This window comes from Coloeus monedula, assembly GCF_965178545.1.
Source record: "Coloeus monedula genome assembly, chromosome: 4".
Taxonomy (NCBI): domain Eukaryota; kingdom Metazoa; phylum Chordata; class Aves; order Passeriformes; family Corvidae; genus Coloeus; species Coloeus monedula.
Window position 1 is genome coordinate 56760440 of NC_138784.1, and position 18629 is coordinate 56779068.

The 18629-nt window shown below is 41.8% G+C and overlaps 1 protein-coding gene across 2 annotated transcripts; it reads right to left on the reverse strand.

Annotated features, from left to right (window-relative positions):
* Positions 1 to 2125: 2125 nt before the first annotated feature.
* SELENOO (selenoprotein O) lies at positions 2126 to 17105 on the reverse strand (the record flags this gene model as incomplete). 2 transcript variants are annotated; one of them, XM_082280017.1, is made up of 9 exons in its annotated part: positions 2126 to 5974; positions 6654 to 6810; positions 7644 to 7829; positions 9575 to 9725; positions 10072 to 10352; positions 10709 to 10839; positions 13886 to 14066; positions 15010 to 15213; positions 16576 to 17105. In XM_082280017.1, 9 exons carry the CDS (start codon positions 17103 to 17105, stop codon positions 5789 to 5791), a joined length of 2007 nt encoding a protein of 668 aa, XP_082136143.1. In that variant the 3' UTR covers positions 2126 to 5788. The 2 variants fall into 2 exon arrangements, with proteins under 2 accessions (XP_082136143.1, XP_082136144.1); XM_082280018.1 differs by having other exon boundaries at positions 2126 to 5753; positions 16576 to 17097.
* Positions 17106 to 18629: the final 1524 nt, after the last annotated feature.

Here is an 18629-nt window from a genome sequence, read left to right on the forward strand (position 1 = left end):
CTTGGAAAAAAACAAGCACAAAGAAAATTAACCCACTGACCCCTAAAGAAACACTTGGCTTAAGCTGCTCTTCACTGGAGTTATTGAGCAAAACCACCAAAGAAACCCCACGATTTTCACAGACTTCAGCCATCACTTCTTCCCTGCACATGGATTGCATTCAGTACTAAACCATATCATACACATTCTCTGCTGTTAGTTCTTGATTTTTGCTATGATTCTTGGCTTGTCTTTGTAGCTTAGGTGTTGCAGTTTTGTTTTGAATAAGCAGGAAGAACATGATCAGGGACAAAAGATACCCTTTCTTTAGGAAGAGATCATTCAGTACTGGGGTTTTTTTCAACAAAGGCTCGGGTCCTTATGTCTATATGGTTGTGGCTGTAGGTATCTAAAGCTAATGCCCCCCTTGTTAATTCCCTGGCTCCCTCTGTAGTCAATGGAGAGAGACTCTGACATTTATCAGTACATTTACCACCTTTTTAAAGACACCTGTTTCAGGATGAAGTGGTTGCTCTGGAGAGAACTATTTCTCCTCCTGGTTTAGAAAAAAAGCATAGGGTTACTGTTATATGCCTAATCCAATGGGGTATGTGAGTCTTGGCTCCTGCACTTCCTGGAGGATCACTGTGAGCTCCAAAACTTGTCACAGGTCATGGTGAGCTGTTCATCTTAGTGGTAAATACATTTAGCATCTCATCACCTGTGACCTGCAAACCCCAGCCTGAAAAGCACCGGTGTGACTAACACATGCTTGTTAGAGGCTGTGAAACCAGTTATTCTGTAATATGGACAGGCTCATTCAATGTGTGCAAAAGCTGCTGAAGTTGATTTTTGCTCATTGCTTCATGTGTTTGAAATTTCAAACAAGAGTCTGTGCTAATGTTTTAAAAGCTCACAAGTAATAAAGAAACACTTCTACAAAATTAGCATTACAACATGCAATGTTTCATGCTCATTTTAAAATATAGTAAGATTGGGTTAAAGTATGTTAAGTATGTCAAGGTAACTTCAGACAGTGAGTACAATAATACCTTCACTTATACTGGCATACAGTGCAACTGCAGGAAAGAAAAGCAATTTCTTTGATTTGTAAATCCATTGAAATAATATGATTAATAATGTTTCTTTCTGTTGATCAACAAACTAGTGTTTTTATAAACCACTATGTGCTCTTTATATGATTTTTTTCTGTTATTAGGAAATAGAAATGGCAGAAGTGATTTGCAGCCATTTCTTCTATGGGCTCTGATCCAACAGTTAGCAATAGTGCTTATGTGGATCTATCCTCACAAACCTGTTTCCTGACAAAACTGGAAGAAACTTGGCTTTTATGAAAATTACTGATATTTTAAAACATCCTTTCTCTCTTTTCTCTTGTAGGTTTTTTCCCTGGTTTTGGGGACTTTTTTTCTGTTGTGTTTTTTTCCCCCTTTTTTGTTTTTGTTTGTTTTTGTTTGAGAATGATTACAAGATTTTAAGTTTTTATACGAAGCAAAAAATAATACAAAGATGCTTGGGACACCTCAAAATGTTTGGCTGTGCAGAGCAATGCCCTGAAGTCTAGACAATGGATTAATGGTTTGTTTTCTGGCTAGTAGGCAGTATTAAAAGTAGAATTAAAGTTTACTTTATATCAAGCCTTGAGTATGTGTTTATCTAGGGAGTACACAGAGATTTTGCATGCTTAGTTTAGAAAACCTGACTTCTCCCCCCGAATTTCTGCTCCCCTGTTAATTAGGCATCTGCTGCAAGAATTGCATGAACAAAAATGGTGCAGTTTGTAGTCATGTGTGGAGCTTTATCATGGCCCATCATGCCCTTTGATTTCTATGGCAATGTACCCGTCCCATACACAGGATGGCTGCATCCTTCACCTCCACAGCTGACGTCAGGGTGAGGGAAAATAGAGGTGTTAGGGGGAAGTGGTGGGACCAAATGCAACATTTGTATAGAGAGGAACTGAGAACTGTCACTGCACACTAAAATCTTCCCCCTGTCAACCCAGGAAGCATAAAGCCAAATGAAAAGATGTAACCAAGCTAGTGGCAGCATTACTTAGAATACAGACTGTGTGATCTTACACTGTGAACAGTAAAACTTTCAGGAAATAGGCATGACAAGAATATTAAAACTACAATTTTTATTACTTTTAATAAAATAATCAAATCTGTAGCGCTTACTTGGAAAAAAAACCCCAACCCACAAACAAAAAAAAACCCAAAACAACCCACACAACATTCCAAAGTAAGAGCTGACAGTAAAACATTCAGCAACTGTAGATTTAAAAGCTGATGAAGCAGAGTTATGGTGAAATCTTACCAAGTCATGAAAGGAGTCCCACTATTATGTGAGACTATCCAGAGATTCATCTCCAAGTGGTTCTCATTTCAGTTTTGTCATCTGGGTACCACTTGACTTTATGTAAGGGTACTTGAGAATATATGGTGCAGCCACAGGCTAAGTCTAAACAAGTATTTCCAGAGAAAGCTTTTGATACGAAGAGTCACCACTTCATTTTGAGCACACCTCCATGGCTTTTATATAAGCAGAATATTTGACCAATAAGGAATATTATTTTCAGAGCCTATTGCAAATACAAGCTGTAAAAATCAAGCGGCAAATTATGATTCAAGTATTTAGACTCCCAAATGCTATAACCTGTATTCCCTTCTCTCTGAAGAACCGAGCTAAGTGATAAAGTTCTAAGACAAAATTTGGTGTAATTGTGCTGAACAACCTCCTGCTTCCACATTGCTCCAGGAGCAAGAGCAGAAGAAACTCACAGATCACAGGTCGTAGTTTGAGCAGAGACCCACCTTCTGAAATGAGAATGCTGGAAGAGCACAAGCATTCCACTTGGCTTTGGATCATCAAGCTTCTTCAAACACACAGCACTGATATTACTGCATGCCCTGAGGAACCAAGCAGTTGGATGTCAGTGCAGCTGGAACAGGTAAAAGACTTCAGAGTTTCTACCTGTTGGTGAACATCTATTACAAACGTAACTTTACTAAGTGGCACACCAAAGCAGCCACACCCAGGGACTGCATTCATCATTCCAACCCTGCTCTTGCACTTGATCAACACGTAAGCAAAGAATATTTAGCAGCAAATACCATTGCATTTGCATTTCTCCCTGTAACATTGATTTTCCCTTTCAGGGATAAGACTGCTAGTAAATTATTCCAAAGTATCTCCTTCCATGATTTTGGCAATATAGGTGCACAATAATTTGGTAGTTAATTCAAATTCTTGTATGTCCAAACACACGGTTATAGTATCATTGCTCTTCTCTATACCACTATTAATAGAGACCTACTCAACCCCACCAAGTTATCATCAGAATGCCATTAAAAAGACTCGACCCCTTAGGTATGGTTAAGAATCATTACTTTTTACACCATTTTGTTAAGCAAGAAGCTTGGACAGATCTCCTCTGAAACTCTGTTCCCCTCTGTGTCCCAAAAGAAAAGATATAAACTGAGAAACAAAATCAGCACAGTTACGTTGATCAGCTTGGAGCAACTTCTCCCCCTCCATTACTCCCTTTTGGACCAGGCACACTGTAAGAGACCACAGGTTCTGCAGGGGGATGTCTGAAGTGTCTTTCAAACTGCCAACACCCTTTCCCTCCCTGATGCAGTACTGTTTACCCAGCACTGACTTTCTGCTGAAGTTTCCATTACATAGTTTGGTTCCAGTAACCCAAGTTTAAAGGAAGGATAATTCTCAATGAAAGTCTCAGAGTCCCACAAAAATGCATTATTCCTAGAAGACCTCTTTCAACTACATCATTCTTCCATGGGCTAGGTAATACACCTAGCTTGTCCTTTTCTGTAAGGACTCCAAAATCTCACAGAAAGAAAGTGCTGTGCTTGTCAGAGATTCTAGTTAGTCACAAATCAGTTTCTCCAGCTCCAAGACACAGTGAATGTTTACAATCAATCAAAGCATCCCCTATGTCCTGTGACAGCAAGAAGGACAAACTGATTGTTAGTACAGATGGATACGCAACACTCCCAACTGTTCTGTTTTCTGACAGCTCATATTGAGGAAGACCTTAAAGAGCATAATTCACACAGGATCACCAGGTTGGAAGAGACCTTCAAGATCACTGAGTCCAACCCATGCCCTAATACCACCTCAACTAAATCATGGTACTGAGTGCCACATCCAATCTTTTTTTAAATACATCCAGGGACAGTAACTCCACCACCTCCCCGGGCAGACAATTCCAGAAATTTACCGCTCTTTCAGTAAAAAACTTTTTCCTAATATCCAACCTAAATTTCCCTTGGCACAGCTTAAGACTGTGTCCTCTTGATATGTCAGTTGTTGCCTGGAAAAAAGACCAACCCCCACCTGACTACAACCACCTTTCAGGTGGTGTAGAGAGTGATAAGGTCACCCCTGAGTCTTCTTTTCTCCAGGCTGAACAACCCCAGCTCCCTGAGCTGTTCCTCAATTCAATCCAAGCTGGTATCAAGCTTGCACGGGGGTAGCAGAAGAATTTCCTTGAGGACATGTAAATCACAGTGAGAGACTGGTCTCTTTGGAAAAGAGAAGCCTTTGCATTAAACCAAACCTTTCAGGGGTCTGAACTAATAACACAGGCCTTCAAAAAGAAGTTCAGAAAGTTAAGTAACAACTAACTACAGAACAACTTTCTTTTGATGATGTGACAATAATGACAACCAACCTTCCCCTGAAACATTATCCCTAAGTAACTTGCTTGCAAGTTAGCTCCTCTTCTCCTCCCACATCCTCCATAATCTTTTACCCAAGCTCAAACAGCATGTTCCTAAATGGCAAACTTCCAGCGTAAAGATTTTCAAAGACCATGGAAGCAAACTAAATGGTGCAAGACTAGAGAAGGAATGGAAGAACCCCACTGACTAGTGTGATGAGCAGGCACCTCACCTGCACACTTCTCGAACAGGCAGACTCTGTCAGGAGCACAGAAATCAATGTAAAACAAAAACCTGGATTTGAGTTCTGGGGTAGTTTAAGGCTCACACTAATTTGGCATATAGATCCTGCCCGAGGCAACTGGCTTACAAACTGCACTCCTGAGTTTAGTAGATATTTATGTGCATTGTATGCAAACATACTGAACCTGAATAAACTTCACCACCAAGTTTTGAAGTGCAAATGTATATAATCTCCCTTAATTGTGCTCTTAAAAAAATTCAAATGTTCCCCCCAAATTCTAGCCTGCACAAGTTCTCTGAAAATAGGTAATGATTAAATACAATCTAAAGGCTCACAAGAAATGAACTACTTAATTAAATGAAACATAGCTTCAAACAAGCAACACTGCATCTGTTCCTCCATTAAAGAGGACTGGAAGTTCCTGCATAGAGAAAGCAGTAAATAAATATTAGAAGTACTATTAGTTAAGACATCAGACAAAAACAGATCAGATTCCTGACTTGCTATTTCTGTCTTCACATAGCAACAACTCCATTTGGATGTTTGAAGTTCAGCCTGCCTCGACATAAAATACTGCTTTTTACTTGCAATGTAGTGAGGATAAAGGAAAGACTTTGGTCTCTAAACATTTAGATTACTGATGTATATGGGCTGTTGATTGTTACTGGTTTGTTCCAATGATCCACAACTGCTTCAAATTAAGCACAGCTGAAGACTGCTGCAGATGCATCCAAATGCAGTGTTGTTTCAATAACTTAATAGCACTTTGATGTTTGCCTTGCTGAATTCTTCACTGCTGAAGGAGGATCAGAGTCTTCAGTCTACAGCAAAAAACAAAACAAGGCAGTTATGAAGATCATGTAACGCAGAGCTCTGCAGCCCAGAGCGGAGGCTTGCTGCAGTATGATTGTCTGCTTCTGGTCTCTTGAGCACAAGCAGCTGCTGGAGCAGTTGCTCCCTCCTCTTCTGCACCTTCCTTTACCTCCTGGAAACCTTCTGCTTCTTGGAATGGATGTTCTAAAAGTTTCAGTACGTTTCTTACCTAGAGTGAAAACAGCATGGTTATAAGAATTTAGAAAGTAAAGGCAAAATGATATGGAGAAGAACCTCATGGCAAATAATGAGCAAGTATATTGCATTTAATACATGAACTCCAGACAAGCCAAATATTAAACAGATGAACAATATATGTAAGATGCAAACTTTGAAATTGTACCTGGCTGAGTTTGTATCTGTATGGGACTCAAGCTCAAATAACTTGAAGTGAAAATATTCAATACAAATTCTTACATAATTTCTCTAAATAAATTAATTTTCCCATATTCTGCGTCTAACATTACACATGCTGAAGTCCACAGGTGAAAGCTGTAAATTTTAAAAGGTAACTCTTTCCAGAAAGGAACAAGTATAAATTAGTCCACAACTGCCTCCCAAGGTAAAAGCCACTCTTGAGACAGTAAAAGCAGGCTAAGTGTCTTGTCCCAAGGTCGGCCTACAAAAGCTGGTAGATTCAGATTCAGATTTTTGATTCCACATTATTTGTACTGCAGTCAATAAAATTACAGTTTCAACAAAAACAATAGAGACCTCCTGAACAGTGAATTCCCAATCCCCTTACTGCCCAAGATTCCAGACTAAATTTTGCCTGGTATGATGTCAGCCATTGACAGCACCACTACACATCCACACAAGCCTAGAGAGAGCGAGCAGCAACAGCATACCTCTGAGAAATCCCCATTTTCGGCTGCTTCTATGGCATTCTGGGCAATATAATTTCTCAAGATATATTTCGGATTGTTTGAATTCATGACTTTCACATGATCAGTGTTCCAGGCATCAGCATTACCAACGCTTTCTATTTCTTTTTGCAAACGGACTCTGAAATTCAGCAGGTAACAAAAGTGGTTTTTATCAAGAACCCCACGTAGAAGTTGACACATTTTCTTGTTTTGAGATCCTTAGCTTGCAGTTCTTAAAAAATACTACATCATCTATAATCCTCTCAGTTTATAAGATGCAGCATGACAATAGAATATAAAACACCACTTCATTTAAAAGCAGTACTATGGACAGTCAGCAGGTCCTGACATGGCTTGAGGAAGTGGCACAGCACCCCTTTTCTATTCTCTAAAGTCAGACCAAGATATGGGGTATGGTCTGATCTGCATTGCTCTGCAATGACTGACACATTCAGATCTTGTCTTTCAAGTATTTCTGTGCTTGTTTATTAAGAAAGCTTTTGTTGTTCTGGACATTTGTTTTTCCTGGCCATGATTTCTGTTTTTATTCTTTGATTAAGAATACTTGCTTTCTGTATTCACACATAGAATTTTCTTTTGGAAAAAAATTTCAAAGGATAGAATGCTTAGACATCAGTCAGTTGTAGTTACTGAAAACTTAAAAGTTCACAACTGGAATTAGTCTGTATCAGAATCAACATCAACATTACTGAAGCGCTTTTCATATAGATTTGATGCTAGGTGATTTCTACAACCTCACACTACCACAAAGTCTAGTAAACAAAACACAAAGATGCCCTGGAACTTTCACAGCAACAAAGACACTGATCATGACAGTAGATAATATTCTTGAGCTGCATGCCCTCCCCATCCCTCCTGATCTATATCTGAGACAGGGTGTCTTTTGTGAGACACGCACATTGTCTCAAAATGCAGAAATGTAATAGTGCTATGAATACTGAGAAACCTTACCTGTATTTCTCCAGCCATTCCTTCCAGTGTCTTTTATTTCTGCTACATAAATCATCTGCTGTTAACTGCTGCAGTTTAGAGAATTGTTCAATGCGTTCCAGTTCTTTATTTATATTAGCTTTTGTTCCAATTAATGCAAACAGCTGTGGATTAGACTGAGCCAACATCAGCATCATTGACAGTTGTCTGGGAACACAAAGAACAAACAGGTTAGATATTGAAGTTGAGCTGCCTGTCAAGAACCGTCTCTTTGCAATCAAAGCAGATACAAAAACATTCACAACAAACTAGGATTTCACTAGAGTGGCTAAGTAACAGAAATCTGTAATTAACAAAACAATTTTTATTATAAATTATCCTAATTTTACTTCCCCCTTCTTTTGGTGTGTTTAATTCATATTCCTGTGATATATAAGATGCAGACAGTAGATTTGCAAAATTACCAGTTTAGTTGAGCATCAAAATAGCCTTTTGAATTTTGAAAGGAATTTGGTTTAAAAAGTTTGATCTTACTTAGATATCAAGACAATATAGAATTCACAGGTTTTGTTGTTTGGGGTTTTTTTATTTCTTTAACACCTACTATTTTTGCCAGTACTAAAAAACCTAAATGATATGGGGAAAAATAGTTCATTTAAGTTGCATGAGACAACACTGTGTTTAACTTTTTTAGTTAGCCAGTCTAAATCACGGACTGAGAACTGCTTTCTGGTAATAAATTCTGAACAATATCCAGACTATTCTTCTGTAAATTTGATGAGGATTCTATCTTTTCATATTTCACTGTGTTTCACTGGTGCTGTACCGTAGTTCCACCTTATTTTGCAATACCATGCTAGCTTTTATTTTTCCTGAATTAATAACTATACCACGGCATAACGTAAAATAAAAACCCAAAGAGTTGCAGCATATCAAAATACAAAGTGTTTTTATTTCCTCTATGAATGCATTATTAAGTGAAGGAGAAAAGAAACACTATTCTTGTCAAAACAGACAACTCATTATATCAGGTTATATTCTCCTACTTTCAGTAAGCAGAGATAAGCCAGGTGCTTTGATTTCTGAGTTTACATAAAGTACTATCCAAATCTGATGTACACATCTGACATGCCTAGCTCTATCATATCCAAGTGCTGAGGTTAAAAAAGAAATCAGTCATGCACTCACTTTATTACAGTTACTCCCCTCCAAAATGTCACATCCCTATCATGATGATTTATAACTACTTTTCATGTTTCTCTAGTCCTGAATGCAGTGTTTAGAAAATACTGACCCATCTCTATCACACAAGCTATCTCTGTATTGTGCTATCAACACACAGCAAAGCTGAAGAACTTGGTAGGTTCATTACCTTCACTTATTGAACAAAGTGGGGAGAGGGGGAGAAATATACCCAAAATACCTTTAATTGTTTCTCCCCATCTCCAAAACGTGGAAAACTGCTGCAATCGCTGTTGTAAGCAGCAGTTGAACGTGAGTTATTATTTTCCATGCTCAGAGTAGCTGGACTGCAGAACAAATGGGACATGGACTACACCACCTAAAGTGGGTGTTTAGGTTATCCTCAGGCCAGAACTTTGGCAGTTGAAAGTGGCTTTTTGCTGACAGTACACTAGCAGAACACAGTAGCATTGTAGTTCAAACCCATCTCTCCCGTAAAATACTTCCGTATCACTTCATTATTTGGCACTCTCATTGCCTCAAGTCAACAGAGACAGGGAAGGAAATTTAAAAAAAAGACCAAACAAAAGCTCAGACAACTTTAACCCAAGAGCCAACTGCTGAAAGTCACTGCTGTATATCATGATGCATCTACTTAACAGTGACATTTCCAATCTTAAAATCAGTGAAACATTACATACCATGCAGTGTTCATTATGGTTATAATGAAACTAAAAGCAAAAGCCAAAAGTATTTAAGCAGAGTAATACCTTGGATCCATCTGTGGTTTCAAGGCAACTTTCAGTTCTTCCACAGAAGCACACTGACTTGTAAGCTCTTCTAAGAAATCTTCAAATTTTGAAGGATCAATGTCTACTGAGAATGAACTCAGCAAGTAAAAAATATTTGTGAAGTCTCCAGCTGAAAAAATGAATTCTATGAGTAATGCAACTAACAAATCAGCAGGAAAGCAGGTCCCATACCTCCTTCCTACCTCCTCCCACAGCAGTATAGATCACCATTCTAAAGAGGCAAAAAACTGTTCTCTCAGTGAGGGTGCAAATGTGAGACAGGGGCCCTGTATAAGGCAACAACTACTCCACAGCTCACAATAAGGTAATTATTTTCAGTCTTTTGTTCTTCCCTCAGATTACAGTGTAGTAGCACAAGGCTACTTTCTTGTAAGGTCAAGATATAAATTATATTTTGATTTGATAATAGATGCTGATGGGCTATTAAATAAGCACCTTCTGCACTGTTCACCAACCTGTGACATGCATGGTTTCAAGCAGTTCAGACACCAGCTTACTATCTTCTTCTAATTCCAGTTGGATTAGGCCTAGTTTTTTCCTCATCTTCTGCAAATAGTGCTTCTCAAATTCTGCATCATATTCCTCTTCCAGGATAAGTTGGCTTATTTCCAAGGGCAGCTCTGGAACTAAAGCTTCAGCAAGTTTCCCCAGGTTCCACTTGCAAACCTCTGGCTGTTTGTTGTAAGCATAGCGCCCTGTATTATCAGAACCATTGCAAACATGCTCAGGGTCATACCTACAAGAGAAGAAGTACTTAGCATTTTCTAGTATCCGGACACCAATACTGTGAGAAATAGTTTTATTATTTTAGTCTGCTCTAGGAACTAAAAAATTTGAAAGGAAACACTCCTTGATTCTTTTCCCAAACCCACACGCTGTAAGAACAGTCTAACAGCTAGAGATGTTGTGAACACAGTTTAAAGTACATTGTAAAGAAGAATTAAAGGATAACTAGAACTACCTTAATCTACTTTGCCATAAAGCTAATTCAGAAATCTACCTTAGAGTAAAAATATTAAAGCAACCATGAACACCAGGATTGTCCTATATAGCAAGTACATATGCAATTCCAAACATTGATGTCACACTGACCTGTCCATAAACCCAAAAGGGCCATAGTCAATGGTTAGTCCAACTATACTCATGTTGTCTGTATTCAGCACACCATGGCAAAACCCCACACACTGCCAGTCAGCAACCAACCTCGCTGTCCGTTTGGTTAGCTGAAAGAAAGGATGTTTAGTTCATTTTTCATCACAACACTTCTCCAAAACATTCGTCTATTTCCAGGCATTTCCTAGTCTGAACTGATGTTTCTACAGCTCCAATGGAAGCAAATTCTGGCAGCATGCCACACACACTAACATCTTAGGACAGTTTGCCTCTCTCCTCCTGTCAGTAACTATCCTGTTTCTCTGCCTCCCATTTCTGTTTGCCTCCGCTTCTCTCCTTCCATGCTTGACTTGCCAGTCAATTGAACAGCTTTCAAATGCACTGTACACAGAAATAAGATAAACTGTTTGACACCAGATTTGCATACTAGCCTAGTCATTGTATAAATACATTCTTTTGCCTATTACTATTTTTAAAGAGTAGCTACAGGCAGGAGATCACATAAGCAAATTTAGTCTTTCGGTTTACCTTGTATTGTAGGGGTGATTTACAGTGAGGTTAAAGGGGCTGACAAAAAAACTATTCCCTGCAAACAGGTTTTAGCACTGATAAGCATTTCTCGATGTTCTGAGAGTGGAAATAAGGCTACAAAATTAAATAAAAATATTGCAAAAACGAAAATTTTATTTAAATGCAATTCTTCACCAAATGCATGCTTCATCAGAAATTTTCCACTGCTTAACTGAGAACTACTTTTACAGAGTTGACTAAAATCACTGCATGTGCACCATCCTTCAAATAAATAGTATAATATTTTAAAGTAGTCCTAGTCACCTAAATACATTAGCCCACCTGTCAACTACAACACTAAAAGTCTAAAAGTCAGGAAGCTATCATGGTTTTAAAATAAAACTAGTTGCAAATACTTTACTAAATTGCTGTAAGTAAAAATTTTACATAGCCATTAGCTAAAACTTTTAAATCACATTATTTTCACAAATAAAAACATTCTTCTACCCAAATAGCTAACAATGCACAGAAATTCAAAGCAACTATTTACTCCATGCTGCAGTGAAAGTGTATTTCATTAAGCTTCAAAAAAGGTCTACGAATTGTTTCATTAGATGTTTCTATGCCTTTGCGTTCAAATCCAGAATTTTTCTACCTTCTTTTTAAAAAACACATGCAGTCAAGTAAAGAAGAAAAATTAAACAAATTTTTCCCTGACAGGTAATGAAAATCACAAATGATGATTGCAACAGAACCTTCTGGTTCACCTTGAGATCCCACACTTCTACATTTTCCAATACTCTCGTGGTAGGTACTTTACCCATTTTTCCTGAACACTGATCCATGGGGCAGCTGGAAGCCAGCAGCCAGCTACATGTGTCCGAAACTGATTACTCAGGCCATAAACCAGTAAGAGAGGAACACCCTGCACAATGGCTCTGTGCCAGGAAAATGTGAAAGTTAAAAATAAATAAAGAGTGGCCACCAGGGATGGGATGAAAGCACTCCAGTGGTAAGGCAGTCCTTGCTGCTGAATGTCTTTGTATGGATGCTTCACACACCACCAGGCTTCTGGTAGAAAGAAATCCCCCTAATGAGAGTGCCCAAAAGCAACTAAAGCTTGGGTGCCACTCAAAAGATGGGTACACTGACAATGAAGAGACAGCTCTGCATCGTCTTTGACCTTTATTCTTTTTGATCAACATTTTTCTACAGCTAGCCAAACTAGAAGACAGGTATGGTGTATATATAAATACGACTGCCAGCTGAAGGACATGCTCATTTAAATTTAAACAACAGCTACAAATTATTTGAGAAGTACAGATAATGATGCTTGCTTTCTAGACAGTGCTGTGAAATGCAATCACTTGTACGTTTTTTCTCCACAGTGCAAAAAGAAAGATAAAACAAGATAGAATTGAGGTGACAACAGTTCCCCGCTAATGGATGTGTTTGTCCAATTAGAGAAGGGACTGGGGTGATTTTCAGGTGGAGAAAAATCTGGAAAGTCCCCAATAAGGTTGAGAGAAAACATGAGGAGGCAGTGATAGCACAGACATGGAGTGTAGACAGGCAGTGGCAGGAGGAGCACAACAAACAAAAAATGGATATGGGGAAACGAGAAAAGAATGCTAGGAATAGGGGTGGGGGGAAGGAAAAGGAGTCAGGAAAAGCAGCCAAAAGCAGGACTGGGTGCACACACACACCCACAAAGATCCCCAAATCCCATGACTTTTCTGCCATCAGAAAGTAAACATGCCATCAGCTGCAGAGCTGGACACGCACAGAGTGAGCTACAAGCCACAGTTCTCCTCATCAACCCCAATTGTTCACACACAAAAGGCTTGTCCAGCAGAGTTAAAACTCCTCGGCACACAGTGGTGAACCGAGCCACAGCTTGCTTTTAAGAACTAAAGCAAGTATGCACAGGTTGTGATGAAGAAAAAAAAGAAAAAAAGGGGGCAAGAAACCAAACCATAGAATGTCAGATATTAAGTCTGGCTTTTGACCTCTTACTGGTCTGTTATGAAAGTGTATCATGCTGCAGCCATTCCCTCAGTCCACACCAGATCATTTCAGATTTCAAAGCACCACCGCAAAGCTCTTAGATAGACTAGTCAAGTATTAGACACTGGTATTTTTTAATTACTCTGTTTGCTCACTAGTTATAAGAGTGCTCAACAGCCTTTAAACATTTCAGTTCTAAAGTCTGAAGTTAAACTGATTTGCAGTCAACATTCCCGTTTGTAATTTGAAAAATGAGACTCAGCATTCTCAGTATTTTACATAACGATGCCTTGCAAGTGATGTCTCAGCACCATCAACTCATCTGACAGTCAGAGCCAGAACTCCCTCTCACAGTCCAAGACAGTCCCAGCAAATGGAGACAAGCCTTCAGAAGCTCCCCCAAAGCAGGGAAATCATTAATTACTATTAGGAAGGTTCAACTGTTTTCACTGGTGAGATCAATATCAACACTGTTTTCATCAATAAGCAGGTCTACTAAGAGTGCTTTCTTCAAAGAAAAGAAGAGTTCAGACAACTGAATGATACAAAATATTACCTGACTCCAGTCATCTGTGCTTGCAGATGAAGTTCCTAAAGATGACTGGTATGGATTTATGAAGAGAATCTGATCTTCCTTACCTCTCTGAAGAAGGCAGCATTCCTCTGAGTAGTGTTGTCTGAATAAGCCTCCTGGATTTCTGGGTAGAAAGTGCTGATCACATAATCAAGCATCTGTATTCGAATATCATTTCTGTCAACGCTGGGGCCCTTGCGTCCAGTGTATTCATCAGGAGGTTTAAAAATTTCAAAAGAGCCAAATCTGTTTCAAAATAAAAACACATTTTAGAATTATCTGATACTATTAACATAATTTAATACTGCATGTAATAAAAACATTTACTGTTGTTGCAATAACAGCACATTGTCTCTTAACACCAATCCTTCAGATGACTGAGAGAAAAACCTGCAAGATTCCTACACTGAACGTTGTGAGGCTCAGTTACTCAGTGCAAGGAAGCTCCTACATGCACATGTAACTAAACTGACTGACCCTGCCAGTACTGAACACCAGCTCACTAAAGCTTCTTACGACTCCTTCTACTGAAAAATTCTTACCCTGAGTAAGTATGTAGAAGTTGGAATTATTTTAAATACTAGACTGTACATCAAGCATACCAGATATATTTTCCAGATATGTAAACACACACAGCAATGTACGCAAATACACACATACGTATGAAAGCGCATATTCCTTATACCTCACCTGCCTCTAATATTCTGCAACCTTAGAGGAAGCAATGCAACTTCCTGAAATTCCTAATAGCTTCTGCTGGAGCAGGAACCTCGTACACCTCTCAGGCAGGGAAAGTACACCCAAACTTTGACAGTACTACATTGGAACTGGAATTAAGGATAGAACTATAATCTACCACTACTACTACTATATATAAAAAAAAAAAAGTATTCTGTACGGGAATAAACACGAAAAATCTGTTTTCCTAAGTTTGCAAAACTTAACTTCTTTCTACCAGGATAGCATCCCTAGTGTTTATCTGTCTCAGTGCAAAGACAGCAGCCCATCCCATCTGCCAGGCAAGAACAGCAGCTTCCTACAGCCCAGCAAAAGAAGTTCCAAGCCTCCAGAACAAGAAACACACAAATGGTGCTGTTAGAGAAATACACTTAAAACGGTATTTTAAAAGACTGCTTAGTTTTAAAAGAAAAGCACCAAAACAAAACTGATCAACAAAATATGTTTCTACCTTATAAACGTAGAGGCTATTCTCAGAACAACTGTACACCTTTCATTTTTTGGATTCCCATCATAAAATATGTCACGGACGACTTTGGAGTCGGACGTGACGCACGTGCCAGCCCGAGTTGTTGGTATGCCCAGGTGGAACATGGCCTCGCTGCACAGGAACTCCCGGATGCTCGACCGCAGGACTTTCCGACCATCAGCTTGCCTGCAGCAGGAACACATGCAGGGATTTTAGGCTATGAAGGCAGGAACTTCTGTCTCCTCTGTAGCAGCAGAGAAATAAAAGCCTAGAAGTAGCATACCCTGTCCATGGTTACACAAAAAAGTAGTGGCAGATCTGAAAACAAAAGCTGGACCTCCACTCTTCTGTTAAAGTTCAATTAGATGGACACAACTTGCAATGAAGAGCACACGTAACAGAATAAACCTTCCAGGTACACATATCCCTTCTAATAATTAACTCTGTTGGTTTCATTGATGCAATAGTTCTTCAAAAATTTTTTAAAATTTGGACAATAGCTATTTTATTGTATATCAAGTCAATGGTTTCCTCTTAACTAAATGAAATACAACGTAAAATATTATTTTGATCCTTTCTGGATAAGCAATCTAGAAATGGGTTCCTAAATATGACAATGCACAACAGCTGCATTTAAAAAAAACCAAAACAAAAACAACTAAATAGACAAAGGATAACGAACTAGCTTGTTTAAAAGATATTAACCAAATGGAACAAACACAGGTGGTTCTCAGCCCACACTCTCAGCACTTCCAAAGCCACAGGCAAGCAGGAGAGCTGCCCAGGGCAGATCCACAAAGCTACCACCATATCACTGATTTCCCTAACCCTCACAGACCTGGAGAAGGCCTTCAGAGGACTGCATACATGAAACTAAGGTATTACCGAGCCTCTGTAGAGCTGGGACAGAAAATATGGGAAATGCAAGTGGGAAAAATTACTTGAAATATTTAAAGCATTTAAAGGCCAATATGGCTAATGAAAACACCCATCCCTTGCAGCGATTTGGTCAATATGCCGTTTTGGGGACTTTTCCACTATTCCCTCCCACAGCTGGGAAGAGTGGGTAGAAGGACCAGCAGCGCAACCGAACACCCACATTTAAATACCACCTGTGTGGGCCGTAGGGCAGCAATTACACACTGCTCTCCCCACTGTCATCATGGTCTGCATCCTTCCAAAGGGGAAAACCCGCACTGGAGGATAACCAGGGACAGAAGTAACGTGCCACCTGAACGAGATCCAGTTACACTCTTGTTTTCCAGCGGAAAATTTTGGCACCTCCTGATCTGGCATTTAAGCATTACACTCGCTGCTGCCAAAGTTAAACAAAAAACAACCAACCACGAGGATTTAAGAGATGACCTTTGCCTCAGGGAATGACCCTGAGCACGGCACCAGCCCCTCGCTAATGCGATCTGCGGGCCGGCCAGCCAGCCCGTCCCTGTCCTCCCCGCACAGCGCCCGAGCCGCGCATGGGGCACCGGCCGCTGCTCCTTCCAAACCGCGCCTCGCCGGCTGTTCCGGCACCGCCCGCCCGGGCCTTACCGGGAAAAGGGGGTGATGCCGGCGCCTTTGAGCTGGATCTCCCAGCGCTCGCCTCCCGGGCCCAGCACCTCTCCCAGGTACATGGCGGCGCCGTCGCCCAGCTGCCCCGCGAAGCTGCCGAACTGGTGGCCGCAGTAGCAGTGCGCCGCAGGCTCCGCGCCCGCCAGCACCCGGTTCCCGCTGAAGAACAGCGCGGCCTCGGCCTCCGCCGCCGCCGGGTCGGCCGCGGGCGCCTCCAGCCCCAGCAGCGCCAGCGCCGGCAGCGACATGGCCACGAGCCGCGGGTTCTGGAGCGGGCTCGGCCGCACCCGAGCGAAGCAGGCGCCGGGCACGGTCCGCGGGCCGCCCTCCTCCGAGGCGTCCACGGGCAGCGAGCGCAGCGCCAGGTTGTCGAAGCGCAGCGCGCCCAGCCAGCCGCCGCCGCCCTCGGGCCGCTGCATGGCCGTGCCCGCGGAGCTGCGCCGGGCCAAGCCCGCCGCCCTCAGCAGCCGCGAGGGGAAGCGGCGGCCGCTGCGCAGCACCGCGTCCATGCGCCCGGGCCGGGGGCGGTGCCGCCGCGAATCCCGCCCATGGGGCCACCCGCGGGGAGCGCGGCTGGGTCCGGCGGGGCGGGCGGCAGGCTGGGACCGGGCGGACCACATTTGGCCCCGGGCAGGGCGACTCAGCCCGCTCGAAGGCATGGGGAGGGGCGGCCGGCGGCAGCCGCCAGCAGGGCGCGGGGGCGCTGCACCCACAACAAGAAAAAAGATTAACGAATGTATGCCACAGGTCAGTATTCAGAATGTTCATGTTTTGTGTTATTTCAGTTAAAAGCGGGTACCACACTGGTGAGTCAAGACCAAACCTCTCCAAGTTGTGCACACTTACCTTCTCTGAAGGGTCCAGTGGATGCCTCCACCTGAACCCGGACAGAGTAGGTAAACCATCTGCAGACAGTAGATGGCACTAAATTATTACTATTACTTGCACTTTCCAGCTAAACTCAACAGATTCTCCGCTCTAAAGAACTCGGATGAGAGACGACGTGGGGATGGCAGCGGGGAGGGGGAGAGGAGCTGCCCAGTGCTAGGTGGTGCACACCCAGAACCTTGTTGCACTTGTACAAACTTAAAGCCCTGAGCAACCTTGCCAGGCTTGCCCACACACAGAACACTCCTGCTGGCCATGGAGAAAGCAGATGTGCAGTTTAGTAGCTGCAGAGACACATCACATTAATAACCACCCTGCTCTATTCAAATATCACTCTTCATTACTTTCTCCAGATTATAAATCATCTCTGCAGCCAGAATCACGGACGTGTTACCACTGAAATAATGTCACTTAGCTGGGAGGAGGCACAAGCCTCCTCCTACTGAAACTGGAAGAAATGGATACGGCTTTTTTTCAAGTCTGATCCTTCCCCCTTTTCCCTCAAGCGTTAGTCATGATACACAGGCACCAAGTATCTTGGATAAGGCAAGTGTGAAAGTGGCTGTGTTCATCTTTCCCCCGTCCCAAACGCTGCTAGAGCTTCTCTGTGTTGTACTACACAAACCCACAGACAAAACCTCCAACAAGCAAAAACGAGTGTTTGCTCACTTTGCAGCACAGCCGTCCGCAGCAGGGAGCTACCAAGGAGGAGCCAGGCCAGGTGCCAGGACTCAAAGGACAAGATCTTGTGACTGAAAAGAGCATACACAGCACCAGCTCCTACCCTCTTCCCTACTGGAGTGAGGGTAAGGGTAGCTCCATCTTTGCTGCTGTTGCCTCCCTGAAAGCTCCACTCTGCAGTGGGCACAAGGCAAGCGACAAGGGAGGGGACAATTAGGACAACCCCCAGCCAGCGTCTTCAGTTGGGAGCTGCTGAACAGGACAGCTGTGTCAGCTGTTCCTGGTCTCCCCACATACACATGGACACACAAGACTTGCTGGTGTGAGGACAGACACAGCTGGTGCATTTTTTCACCTGAAGAGTCAGTAGACTGATTTCAGCTGTGTATCTTTGGAGCTACTTTTGTCTTGTGCTTGATGTCTTCCATGTGCATTTCCACAGCACGGGCTCAGCACCCCACTGA